We start from the raw sequence: 14,568 nt of genomic DNA, 5'->3' as shown, positions 1-14,568 counted from the left end.
GCTGATGCCTGCTGGTGCCTGCTCCGTGGGGTGGTGGGCCAAGGAGTGGTGACAATAGGACACAGATCCTCAGTGACCCTGCAGTTGCCCAGGGCGTGGTGGGCTTGCTGGTCAGTTCCTCAAGGCCATCCTTCATGAGGGATGTTTTGGAGGGAAGGTAAAATAACTTTAGATAAAGTGCTTGGGGATAGTTTCATTCACAGCTTCAAGGAGTCATTTTTTAAAAAACTCCCAGATCTGTGTTTCCAGCCTTGGCCTCTGTATTAGTTTCCTCAGGTGTTGTAACAAAGTACCATTAACTGGGTAGCTTAGAAAATACACTGTAGGGGGCTGAGGTTGTGGCTCAGCGGTAGAGTGCTCCCCTAACACGTGAGAGGCCTTGGATTTGATCTTCAGCACCACATAAAAATAAATAAAATAAAGGTATTACAACTGAAAAATAAATATTTAAAAAATAGCACTGTATTATCTCACGTTCTGGAGGTTGGAAATCTAGGAAGAAAGGGTCGGTGGGGTTGTTCTTCTGAGGGAGTGTTCTGTTCCTCTCGCCTAGCTTTAGGGGGCGTGCTGGCAGTCTTTGGGGGTTCTTTGACTTATAGAAGTCTCACCCTGACCTCTCTCTTAACCCTCATATCATGTCCCCTATATGCATGTCCATGTCCAAATCTCCCCCCTTGTATAAGGACTCTAGTCACACTAGATCAGGTGACTACTCTACTCAAGTAGGTCTTTGTCTTAACTAATGACATTGTAACAATTTCTATTTCCAAATTAGACCATGTTCTGAGATACTAGTGGTCAGGCTTTTGCAGGGGGTGGGGGACACAAAAATTTAGCTCAACCAGCAACTCACCTGAGTTACACATGGGGACATCTCAAATTCACACGGTCAGAACTGGTTCCATGCTCCCGAGTCTCTCCTCCAGTGTTTTCCTTTTTGTTCTTTTCCATTGGTGGTGTGTCATCATCCCACTCAGCTGTGCAATGAAGAAGTCTTGGGAGCATCTTGGTCTCTGTCCTTGCCCTCAGCCTCGGCAGTGTTGTCGTTTTGGCCTCACCTGTAGCTCTCTAGCCTCTCCTATCCTCCATTTAATCGCTAGGGCTCCCACTCTGGCTCAGACCCTCTACCCTAGTAGAGCCTCCCCCAACTCATCTCTCTCCTTTTAGGTTCATCTTCCACCCCAGTTCTTTTTCTAAAACAAAGGTTTGACCCTGTCATTTGTCAATCTGAAAACCTGGAATGAATTCCCCCTGCCTGTAAAATCATGGCGATTCTGTAACCTGATCTCTGAGGTCCCTCAGGTGGCAGACATTCTACCTCAGGCCACTCTTATCCACATGACCTGTTGGACGCAGGGTCAGTAGCTCCTACGTCCTTCTAAACATAGCATTAGCTTCCATTTTGACCTCTGTTCATTCTCTGCTGCTCCCTCAGTGTGGAATGCACTGTGTCCGCATCTCTCTCTCCTCTGTCTTCTCACACCACTGTAAATCCACCCAGGTCGAACAGAAACCAAGAGACACATTTCTTAAGCTAGAATGCCTGAAACCAGTTATTTCCCCTTAACAAAGTCATTTTTTTTTTTCCAACTTCAAAAGTAAAAGTAGGAGCTTGAAGCAGATGGTCCCTAAGATCTGTTGACCTTCAGAATTTATACTTTCAATGCCATACCTTCATGGAGATTTCCCCAACTCCTCTAAGCAGAGTGAATTCTTCCTTCTTTGTGTCCCTTAGTACTTTATTTCTCCTTTTACTTTTCACACTGTTTGCCCACTCTGGTGGTTATATATGCTCATGATTATCTCCCCTCCCACCTCACAGGGAGGAAGCCCCTTGAGTTCAGCCAAGAAGGTTTGACTCATATGCTTTTCTTCCCATCCCCACCACCCCTGGTCTCACTTGCACGCAGATTCTCAGTGACAGAAACTGTGGTAGAGAGTGAACGTTCCTGGGCAAGTGTTATCCTGAAACCCTTGTTCCTGAATGACCCGTGCCTGCAGAAGGATGTGTTTTGGATGGTGAATGATTTGGAAATGCCATATTGGACACACCATGCATTTTCCCTTTTATTTTATGGCATTATTGTAGTCAGGTGACATTCGGGCAAAAAGGTAGGTTAACTTTGCAACACTTTGAATAGAGAGATCTTCTTTCTAAAAGAGGTTTGAAATTATTGTGTCGTATGAGACATAGGAAAATATTCATATTTTCTCCTTCCATACCCTCCACAAACCTAGACTATCTCAACATATTATTGAAATACTTGGAACTTTAAATGCAATATACTGATGAAAAGAAAAATTCTTAGGAAATCCTTCATGGGCTGTTTAATCTTTGGAAATTCAGCATCCCTGGCTGGTCACACCATTCCCAAAGCCTGGATTTGATCATATTATAACTTTCCTTAGAAGTTTTCAGGCAGTCCTTTTCCCTAGAGAAGAATGACTGGGTCCTTTTCTTGCCTTCAAAGTCATCCCTGTCTTCTCTTTCCAATCTCATTGGCAGTCTTCTTTCTTGTGCACTCCGTTGTTCAGACAAATTAGTTGTCACTATTGCCTGCCGCAGTCTGGCTGGGCACAAAATCATGAGCCACCACACAGCTTGTAGATTCAAACAGCAATTCTTTATTCCCGAACTCACACCAGCCGTCTACAATCACGTTCTGGGGAAATCCAAGTTCTCTGCCCAAATCCACGTTCTCTGCCCAAATTCACCTTCACTGGGCTTCTGTCTCCCAAAATATACTGTCTGAATCCCGTGAGAACTCAAGGGGAACTTAGGCAGCAGGATACGCCCTATTCCCAGCAGGAATAATCTTAAACCTTAAACCTGGAACCTAAACTGGGAACGCCCTAAACCCGATTATGTTAAACCAGGAACACCCTAATCCGCCCTGGTCCTTGAGCAAGGTCAACTACATTCAATGTCACTGCAAAATGTCAGCAACATGGGGTACGCTGGCAAGGAAATTGTCATACCTACTTGGCTAATGGCTCCCAGCAATTGCCCTCGTGCACTCTGTGACTTTCGTGTTCTGGCTTTCTGCCTGAGGAGCCTTCCCATAGAGCCCATCACTGCATGTCTGGATTTTACTCAGTCCTTAAGACCTGACTTCACTTCCATTCCTGCCACAAAGGCACCCTTGATTTTCTTCCTGAATTCCACTGTCATGTTGGTCCTTGCCTTCCCATTTGTCTTTCTTGTATGCTACTATTTCTAACTAGTGTTGCCTCTCTTGCTTGACTGGAAGTTCCTTTGGGTCACATTTGGTGTCTGATTTATCTGCATTTCTCCCTATAATGTCCCGGGTACAATTCACATGTGGTCAGTAGATGTCAGTAATGAATGCGCATCTGTGAGTCATTTTTACATGGTGTGTAAGGGTATTAATGAATAACAAAGCTGCTCTGTCTTGGCTGTAATGCAGTCATTTCTTAACCTAAAGTCTCTAAGCTTTAATTATAGAATCTAATAATGTGCCTGAGGGAAGATTGAGGTAAATCAACATAAATGGTGTTGGATAAAACTGTCTCATTTGAAATTATAATGCATTGAGTGTTTCACTGTATGCTCAAGCCTGCCATATTTTTTAGGTTCCATATATTGTTATTTCAGTGCATACAATTGTTTATTGTATGTAAAAGGAAGTGCTAAGTGTTAGTAAATGTGTTTAGTTTTGAATTTTACTTTTTCGACTATTTTTCCCTCAGTGTGTATTTGTGTATGCTTTTATTTTCCGTAAGCTACTGACTTTGTGCTTGTTTTATGTTGCAGGTTAATATCCTTTCAAGAATTTGTAGCATTTGAGTCTGTCCTGTGTGCCCCAGATGCTTTGTTTATGGTCGCCTTTCAGCTGTTCGACAAAGCTGGCAAAGGAGAAGTTACTTTTGGTAAGGAGTGTGAGTGTGTGCATAGCTGCACAAGGGTGGGCTAGTGAGCATTTCTCTCTCTCTCTCTCTCTCTCTCTTTTTAACAAATATTTCTTTTAACAAAGATGACTTGGTGTTTGGGGCTCCATTTCAAATGTCTTCCTCTTTGAAGCCTTAGTAGTTTTGATCTCTGCTTATCATCTTCACCATGATGCAGCATGACTTCATAGTGGTAGAATGTGGGAGTCTGTAGAAGCTGGGACTTCTGTTCTTTCCCTTCCCCATCAATAGCACTTTTCTCTTGAGAGAATATAGAGGTTAGTAAACTGCCCATGACCAGAAGTTATCCAGGCACCTAGACTTCTGATCCTTCTTGTTCTCATGGAGTGGTTTGCTGTCAGAGGCATAGCATATGATGTGGCTCCACAATGGTGCAGGAAGGACTCTGTTCTTAAGAGCAGCCTGGCTCATCGCTGCAGTGGCAGTACCTGCATGCTGCTACCTTTTATATAAAAGACAGACATATCTTCATGGGGATGAGCTGCAAAACTGCAGGAAACCCTGAAGTCTTTTAAGTACTTGAAAGAAAGGGGAGCAGTGGGGCAATGGTAAGTTCTTTAAAAGAAGCTGTCTAATGAAGGTCGACGTAACAGGAAGCACCCTGTTTCCCTTGGACTTTGTGGTGCCCAGAATACTAGCCTGTGCGGTGAACCTATGGTACCATTGCCCATGAAGAACTTGGATGCCCTTTGGGTGTATTGATTGTGTTTTCAGGGGAAATGGCTACTGTGCTCATTTTAATGTCTTTATTCTTAGTTCCCAATTCGTTCAGACTTCTTGAACTTGTCTTCTCTGATATATTATGGGAAATAGACAGATGCTGGACAGAGATGATGTAACAGAGCCACGTAGGTTATAAAATCAGAGAGACTCAGCCCTTCCCTGCCACTTTTGCCTCTGAGCCAAGTGAATTATCCTCTCAAGTTCCTTATCAGAAATGAAGATTATAACTACATAAAGCATAGGTAGGATAGTATGATAGGTTTATTGTACCAGCCTTCTCCTCTACCCGCCTGCATTCATGCTCATGTAGCATGACAAGATTATGCAAGATGGGATCAGCTAGGGCCAAGGCAAAAATGATGTGCTTGTTTCTAGAGGCTCAGATGTTTTCTACTAACACTTCAGAAGGATCATTTAATATTTAAAGATCCATAAGTGCTGGGGATGTAGCTCAGTGGTAGAGCACTTGCTTAGCATGCATGAGGTCCTGGGGTTAATTCCCAACACTGCAGAGAAAAAAAAAATGTCCCATTAAATCCTTCAGATGATCAATGAGCAGCTAGCTTGTGGTGTCATGGAAGCCAGTTTGATGAAAATGATACCATATGAACTTGGGTTGAACTACAAAAGCCTGGGAGGAGGGGGAGAAAGCTGGGTTGGGGATGGCAAGGCTGGGAAATGGGCTTCAGTTATCTTCCTTGATGTGGATGAGTCTTGCCTTCATGGGTCTGACCTGGCAAGGGAAGTTGGTGACACCAACTTCCTGGCAAAGGAAGTTGGTGGCTGTAGAGGAAGAAAACAGACCTTTATCAGTACAGAAGGATATGTGAGTTAATGAGAGTTAAGAAGAAAAAATAAAAAAAAAAAAAATAAAACGGACACGTGGAGAAGCAGGGTGTAGGAGACAGAGTCCTCTGTAAATTTAGAACTGCACTAGTGTGAGAAATCCCTGGCTGTTTCTTACTAGTTCTTTATTGATAGACAAAGTGTTTCTGCTGTATGAGCCTTATTTTCCCCATCTATGAAATTGGGGTACTATCTATCTACTGTGTTTTAAAAGATCTACCACATATATAGTCACTGTCTGTAAAGTAAAGGCCTTTATAAAAATAACAGCACAGAATGAAATCACCCAAGAGAAGAAGAGATTTCCTTTTTTACTTTCCCTCCATTTAAAAAATCTTGTTCTTAGGAAAAGTGTTTCAACATGCAGTTTAATCTCTAGTCTATCCAGGAGATTGTTTGCTTACCATCTGGCTGTGTATATTCAACGCTGCCCCATTTCTCAAGGCAGAAGGGTTGGAAGCCCCAATTTCCAGAAACTGATATGCTGGTTATGTCGTCCGTTTCGTATGACTGTTAAAGAAGAACATACAGCCCCTCCAGCAGCACCCTTTGTTCATGAGTAGTATATTGGTAGAGTTTGCATATCTCGTCAAACAAGAACATGTTTTGTATGCCCTGTTTACATTTATGATCATTCTATGAGGTCCTCACCCTGTGAGTGTCATAAAATGTAGTCTAGACTTTCTAAACCTAATTAGATTAAATTAAAAGAAAAATGCATAGTACTATGAAACCCAAATGACCATCAAATTGCAAATTAATAGCTGACTTCTAACATTTTTCATAAGGTAGGGTGAAGTCATCAAATGCAGGCCATGTGGGTGACCGCCTTTTGGCCAACTGAACAAAATTATATTGGAGGAGAGGTTTAGCAACCTAAGGAGGGCTTTTTTTTTTGTTTTGATAGTAGGTACCTTTAGAAAAAAAACTAGCAGTGCCTTTCAAAAACTTAAGGTAGAGTAAAGGATGTGAAAAAACAAGCAAAAATCCACAAAAAAGATGAATTGGACCAAATTAGAGGACTTAACCTTGTCAATCATGGGCTCATAAACCCAAAGTACTCAGAGAGTGAAAATCCAGATATGAAGCTGGCCGCCTGCCCACTCGAGGCTATTTTGAGATAAGCAGTGGCAGTTTCACTTGTGGACATCCTTTCCTCTGTGTTAAAGCTTTATCTGAGAACAACCCTTGAGCGTGTCCTCAGTGTGCATTTTTGGGAAGAGTGGTCATGGAGCGTTGAGAGGAAGGAGGCTCTTTCCTTTCATTTCCCACACTGGCTTGGTAGACAGGTGATCATGAGTTTAGCATTGTTTTTACATTATGATTGTTACCTGGCCTTCCCCTGGACTTCAGAGAAGGCTGGAGACTGTGGCCTGAGGTCCCCTCTGTCCCTTAGCTTTGCATTTCCTACAGTGAGAACAGATAATGTTCTTTATCTGTTTACATATTTGGTTGCCATGGAAGAGTGTTTGAAGCTGGCTTCTGCAGCTAAGCTCAGTGCACACCAGTGTTTGTCAATAAGCAGCAGTGTTCCTGCGCACATGAGCACTGAGTCTGACATGCACTCAACAAAATTCAGATGGAGTGATGGGCAGATAATCAAGTGTCACATTTCAGTGAAACCCTGCCCCGTTTCTTTGAGTCCTTGTTTATGTTTACTGTATTTTCATGTCTGGATCACTCCCTGTGTTTGCTACAATGAAAAGATCTTGATTAGGCCAATTTTGTTCCTTTGATATCCACTTCGTTACATTCTCCTGTTTCCTTTGAGAGAAAACTTACCTCCAATATTCTTGCTATCATGTTTTCTTATTTTGATACCTGATGTTTATAAGTAGCATTTTGAGATATGAACTAGTAGATGATAGGATATTGGTATAATGGTAAATTTTAGTTAATAATTTAGGAGTCTCTATGTGTGTGGAAAAAAATTTGTTTTAAATTTTAAATTTGTTCCAAATTTTGTTTACATTTTGTCTGTTTTATATTATAATTTTTGAACTTACCTTTAATTTTTAAAAGTATACTTTATTGGTATAAGTGTACATCATACATGGAAAAGAATGCACAGATCATAAGTGGACATTTTGATGAATTCTATGCAGAATAAATACTCATTCGCCACCATCCAGATCAGAAGAGAATGGTACCAGGAGTGTAGAAGTTTGTTCTCCCCGTCACAGGGTAACTACTGATATCAATTGATCTTGCGTGTTTTAAAATGTAATACCAGTAGAGTGGTAAAAAAAAAATGTACTCTTTTGTTCAACATCTTATTCATGAAATTCTTTCATGTTTTGGTATGTATTTTTTACTTTATTCTTTTTGTTTATCATATGGTATCCCATTATGTGGATCTATCCTCATTTATTCACTCTACTGTTTTGGGTAGTATCAGTAACGTCCTTTGAACACTCTTTCACGTATTTTGGGGTTCATGTGTAGGTATTTTTAGGGATAGAATTCCTGAGTCATAGGAAATATGTCTGTTTACTTTAGTTGATGTTGCAAAACTGTTTTCTAGGGAAATTATACCAGTTATTACTTAATTACTACAGCTTTTTTTTTTCTTTAAGATTAATTATCTTGGCAACTTTTGGTCCTTTTCATTATCACACCAATTTTAGAATAAGGTGTTAATTTCCCAAAATAGCATACTGGAATTTTGAGTATTATTGCATCAAATATGAATCATAACTGCATGTATATCTCTATGAATAAATAAGTTCTAATTCCCATAAAGGTTTTTAAAGTATTTAAATAAAAGTTCATTTAGTACTAAATAGTCATCCAGTTGTTTCATCACTATTTGAAAATTTTGGTGAAGAATATAACTTTTGAAAAGAAAAGGTAGCATATCTATGTCATTCATCATCTAAAGATGCCAGTGGACCTGTACCATTCTGCAGGTAGGACTTCTGCCAGTAGGAATTAGGGCTAAGAATCTCAGAAAGAAAAACGTAGGAACATGAGCATGAATCTCTGAGATGAAGAGTAAGCATTGCTTTTTTTTTTTAAGTTCATGAATATTTAAGTAGATTTATATTATGCCAATATGTATTTGAATATTCTAAATAGAAACTTGAAGATTCTGAGTTGTAATGACACTGATATTGTCAAATTTTCCCATGACAGTGAGAGAGAGGAATATGTAGAGGGATTAAATCATTAATTTAGTCTTTTTCACTTTTTCACTGCTATGACCAAAAGATCTGACAAAAACAACACAGAGGAGGAAAGGTTTATTAGGGGTTCATGGTTTCAGAAGTCTCAGTCCTTAGGTGGCCTCTTCTATTCCTTAGGGCCGGTCATCATGATGGAAGAGTGTGGCAGACAAAGGCAGCTCAGGATATGGTACCAGGAAGCAGAGAGGGGCGGGGTGGGGGGAAGAAGGGGTAGAGGGAGAAAGAGAGGGAAGGAGGGAGAGAGAGAACTGAGATACTACTCCCTTCATTGTGGGTAAAACATAAACCCCAAGTGCATGCCCCCAGTAAGGCACCTCCTCCAGCCACACCCTGCCTGCCTACAGTTACCACCCAGTTAATCCCCACCGGGAAATTAATGTACTGGTTAGGTTAAGACACCTAATCACTTTACCTCTAAGCTCATTGTTTCACACATGAGCTTTTGGGGGACATAACTGAACCATAACAATCTTGGTGGTAGGTAAGGAGGAAGGAGAAAAGGATTTTTGATGGTTTTGTAGTCATTTGACCAAAGGAAAGAAATAATGAGTGGCATACCATTATATTAATTGTAAATCTATGTAGTTTGTGACAAGATATTATAAAACCCCCAGATAAAAAAAGTTTAAGGCCTTATCTCATTAAACATATTTTTTGAGCCAGATGTGGTAACGCATGCCTGTTATCCCAGTGCCGCAGGGGTCTGAGGCAGGGGGATCATGAATCCAAAGCCAGTTTCAGGAACTTAGTGAGGCCCTGAGCAACTTAGTGAGACTCTGTCTCAAAATCAAAAGTATTAATAGGGTTGGGAATGTGGCTCAGTGGTTAAGAACCCCTGGGTTCAATCCCTGGTACCCCCACCCCCCCCAAAAAAAAAATTCCATATTTTTTTTGAGTGTCAGCATGATTCTTTCTCTGTTTTAAAAATGTTACTTTTTATCCAAGGACAGCAATTGAAATTTTTTATGTAGAGGGTCAAGTAGTAATGTTTTAGAATTTTGGGTTATAGAGTCCCTATTACAACTACTCAACTCTGTTGTTCCAAGGGAGACTAGCCACCCATAATATGTAAATGATGAGTGTGGCTCTATTCTAATACAACTTTATTTACAAGACCAGTTGGTGGACTAAAGAAAAATAAATTGGCCAGTCTTTGTGCCAGGGACATATACATGTTGATGATATTAAGACTAGGGACTAAGACACTTAGTAGAATGCATGTTTTGTGATATTTGGGTATTTTCTATAGTCATAAAACAAAGAGAGTTCTTTGTTTTAAAGAAACAGACATATGCTATGTGATCTTACTGACACATAGAAACCAAAAAATAGTCAAACTCATAAAAACAGTAGAAAGTTGGTTATCAGAAAGAGATGGGGGAAATGGGGAGATGTTGGTCAAAAAGTACAAATTTTCAAGATTAATAAGTTCTGGAGATCTAATGTAGCGCATGGTCACTTCAGTTAATAATAATATATTATGTATTTGAAATTTGCTGAAACAGTAGATCTTAAGTATTCTCACTACAAATTTTAAAAATTGTGAGTTGGTGGGTATATTAATTAGCTTGAGATAAGTTTTGCAGTGTATGCATGTATCAAAACACATGTACACATTTTTTGTCAATTATACCTCAATAAAACTGGAAAAAGATTAGGGAAATGTAAGGAAAAAATGAAACAGGTTCTTCTCTTTGTATGTAATATGGTCTAGAAATCTTATTTATTACTTTAAATGCTTCTTAGAAATGCAGAAAACTTTGGTTCATAAAAAACCCATCTGTCAGGTTTGTAGCAGATGAAACTTTAACAAAGAGACTAAAGTTATTTGAATATTTATTGCTATTAAATCTCATTTGTTTTCCCTTTTAAATAATTGTAGATAAAATTTTCTAGTTGCAAGTAGTCAACTTGGGTTCTTCCATAGTTTGGGTGACTTTTCTTGACATCACATGGACAAAGGAGATGAGTGTGCAGCCAACTGGGTGGAAGCTGGAGACACATCCTGCATGCTCTGGGGACTGCTTTTTTGTTTTCACAGTGATCAGGGGTAGCTTTCAAATACCTGCATGTAAGGTGCTATCACCCTGCCCAGGTCTGCTGTTTGTAAGAGGATGTGGGTTGAACTACTCCAAGAGCCTGTTTTTCCAATGGTGTGGCCTGAGCCAAGCTGAAAGAGTCTTGGCTGGAATTGGAAATGAAGAAATTTGATCTTTCTTTATTGTTGAACCAGTGAAGACATGCTTTCCTGATTAAGCATGCTGCCAGAAACCCTTTTGCCAGTGATAATAACTGGCCTTTCATTAGTTAGGAGTGATTGCTATCATTTATTGAGTACCTACGGTATGTGAGGCAGTGCAATAAGCATTTTACAGTCTCTCACTTAATCCTCATAACAATGCTAGGAGTTGGTATTCTCTCCAGGGGAGGAAAATGGGAATCCCGAAAGTGGTGGAGAATTCCACTTCTGGAGTGAAAACAGGGACTCAAACAGGTATTTGTGAACTCAGGTTCTTAACAGCAATCAAGATAGTAGCCAGAGGGTGGAAGCAGTCCAGGTATCCAGTGACGAAAATGTGTATGTACACATAATGGAATGTTATTTGGCCTTAAAAAAGGAAGGAAATTCTGACACATGCTACAACATAAATGAACCTGGAAGACTGTATACTAAGTAAAACAAGTTAGTCACAAGAAAGTATTTATTTATGATTGCATTTATATGCGATTAGTCAAATTCACAGAGTCATAAAGTAGAATGGTGGTTAGTAGACTTTGGGGAGAAGGGAAAGGTGAGTTGTGTTTAATGGGTACAGAGTTTCTGTTTTGCAAGATGAAAACATTTTTTGAAAGGAATGGTCATGATGGTTGCACAACAGCGTAAATGTACTTAATGCCACATTATCTGACTAAAAGTTAAAGTGGTAAATTTTATGGACATTTTACCATAATGTTTAAAACAGTTTTTAAAAAAAAACATAATGAAAGTCCGAGTTCCTACAGTTAATCACAGTCACTGGAGGAAATAAATTTGAATCCAACTCGGCCTGACTCTAAGGTGTGGTCCCTAGCTACCTGAGTTCTGCGACTTCCCTCAGGGTGCAGGTGTCAGGTTGTGCAAATTAGGACTTCATGTCGGCCTCGCTGGGCTTGTGCTGCGGCGCTTCTGGCCTTTCTTAGTTCCTCTAGTGGAGTCCCACTGTTGCAGCCTGTGGAGTACCTGTGTGTTTCAGAGTAGGAATTCAGGATGCCCCAGGATCTGGAGCCAGAGTGTGACAGCAGGGTCAGGGGAATGGGTGGTGTCATGGAAGGAGAACTAGGTTAGGACCCAAGATCTGTATAGATCAATGAGCATATGTCTGCACCATTGGATTCTCCCTCTCCCCATCTGTCAAATGAGGTTTTAGTTCTGTCAGAACCTTTACTAAACACCCATTTTGTATCAGGTCCTGTGCTACATGTTGCCTGTGTTCCAAAGGTAAGGAAGACTCAGACCCATCTTTGAAGGAGGTGAACAGCCTAGTGGGATACAAAGGAAGTTCATGAAATATGCCAAGACTCCTACAGAAAGAGGTGCTAATGTTCAGACTGGGCCTGGGGGTGGGGGCGAACAGAAGGTCTGAAGTATAGGAAACAATGTGAGCAGAGGGTTAGAGTGCAGGAGGAATGGGTCATGGGCCTCACAAAAAGTTCATCTGAGGGGAGCTTCGGGGAGAGGGCAAGGAAAACTGTAAAGGTAGATTGAGGGTCCTGTTGATGATGACTTGAAAATCTTGATTATTTAATCCTTTCATTTATTCAATAAATGCTTTCATTAATCCACATATATTAATTCAGCAGAGACTTATTGAGTCACTATTATTTGCCAAGACTATTCTAGTCACTTAGAATACATGAATAAAACAAAAAATTTTCTCTCTCATGTAGCATACATTCTAGCAGGGAGAGTAACAGACATTATAAATACAAAAATTATAGAGTTGTAGTGGTTAGAGATGAGTGATTTGGAAAAAAATAAAGACAGCCTGTTAAGTAGGACTAGGACTACTGGAATATATGCAGGGGGTAGAATTGTCTCCTTAATAGGGTTATTCAGGGTAGATTTCATTGTGAAAATGACTTTTGAGCACATGTTAAAGAAATGAAGTAAAAGACAGGTGTTGGCAAGGAGGTGGATAAATTGGAGCCTTCCTCGTACAGTGTTCTTGGGAATACAAAGTGGGGAAGGCACCACAGAAAGCAGTATGGAAGTTCCTATAGAAAACGAAAATAAAAGTAGAACGGCCATAAGATACAGCAAACACTTCGGGTATTTATTCAAAATAACTGAATAAGGATCAGTGAGGATCTCGAAGAGATACTAGCCCTCTCCCATTCATTGGCCTAATATTCACAATAGCTAAAATGTGGAAATGATCTGAATATTTACCAACAGGTGAACAGGTAAAAAAAAATGTGGGATATATAGCGAAATAATGTATGGTCATGAAATGAAATCCTGCCATATCATATACCTTACAGATGGACCATGAGGACATTATGCTAAGTGAGATGAGCCAGTCTCAGAAGGACAGGCAGGATTCTACTTAAATGAGTTATCTAAAATAAAATAGATAAATTCATAGAGTCAAAGAGTGGTAGCTTCCAGGGTTTGAGTGAAAAGGGAAATGATAAGTTATCAACAAGCGTACAGTTTTAGCTAAGTAAGATGAAATAAGTTCTGGAGATCTGCTGTATAACTTTGCACATATAATTAACAATACTGTACACTTAAAAAATCTACTAGGAGGGTAGATATCATGTAAAGTGTCCTTACCATAGTTAAAAACAAAACAAAAAAAAGGTGAGGGAATTGGAGTGGGTTGGGGAAGATGTTCCCAGGAAGAAGAAATAACTACAACCCAGGTTCTAGGGATGGAGTGTGCTTGGCATATTTGAGAAACAGCAAGGAGAACCCAAGTGAATGGAGTGAGGCAGGAGGAGGCCAGTAGGAGAGGAGATCAGGTAGGGCCTTGTAGGCCAAGGTTAGGACTTGGACTTGGAGCTCTGGAGGTGATGGTCACGTGGAAAGTAGTGTCACAGCCAGGGCAGCGGAAATGGAGACCTGGACTGAATTCTTTTTTTTTTTTTTATTGGTTGTTCAAAACATTACAAAGCTCTTGACATATCATATTTCATACATTAGATTCAAGTGGATTATGAACTCCCAATTTTACCCCAAATACAGATTGCAGAATCACATCGGTTACACATCCACATTTTTACATAATGCCCTATTAGTAACTGTTGTATTCTGCTACCTTTCCTATCCTCTACTATCCCCCCTCCCCTCCCCTCCCATCTTCTCTCTCTACCCCATCTACTGTAATTCATTTCTCTCCTTGTTTATTTTCCCATTCCCCTCTTCTATGTAATTTTGTATAACAGTGAGGGTCTCCCTCCATTACCATGCAATTTCCCTTTTCTCTCCCTTTCCCTCCCACCTCATGTATCTGTTTAATGTTAATCTTTTCTTCCTGCTCTTCCTCCCTGCTCTTTTCTTAGTTGCTCTCATTATATCAAAGAAGACATTTAGTATTTGTTTTTTAGGGATTGGCTAGCTTCACTAAGCATAATCTGCTCTAGTGCCATCCATTTCCCTGCAAATTCCATGATTTTGTCATTTTTTAGAGCTGCGTAATACTCCATGGTGTATAAATGCCACATTTTTTTTATCCATTCATCTATTGAAGGGCATCTGGGTTGGTTCCACAGTCTAGCAATTGTGAATTGTGCTGCTATGAACATCGATGTAGCAGTATCCCTGTAGTACGCTCTTTTGAGGTCTTCAGGGAATAGTCCGAGAAGGGCAATAGCTGGGTCAAATGGTGGTTCCATTCCCAGC

At 40.2% G+C, this 14,568-nt stretch overlaps 1 protein-coding gene across 4 annotated transcripts in view; it reads left to right on the top strand.

The window, feature by feature from the left end:
• The window catches only part of Slc25a13 (solute carrier family 25 member 13), a 182,790-nt gene that overhangs the window by 64,756 nt on the left and 103,466 nt on the right, over positions 1–14,568 (top strand). For 3 of the 4 annotated variants that reach the window (XM_015488236.2, XM_015488234.2, XM_015488235.1), the window contains exon 4: positions 3,776–3,891. The exons of the other annotated variant lie outside the window; for it this stretch is intronic. In XM_015488236.2, the coding sequence (XP_015343722.1) occupies positions 3,776–3,891 (116 nt within the window). The remainder of the gene's footprint in view (positions 1–3,775; positions 3,892–14,568) is intronic. 4 annotated transcript variants of the gene reach the window in all.

Source organism: Marmota marmota, unplaced genomic scaffold (assembly GCF_001458135.2).
Source record: "Marmota marmota marmota unplaced genomic scaffold, marMar, whole genome shotgun sequence".
Taxonomy (NCBI): domain Eukaryota; kingdom Metazoa; phylum Chordata; class Mammalia; order Rodentia; family Sciuridae; genus Marmota; species Marmota marmota.
The sequence above is the reverse complement of the archived record's forward strand: the minus strand, read 5'-3'. Positions and strand labels throughout refer to the sequence as shown.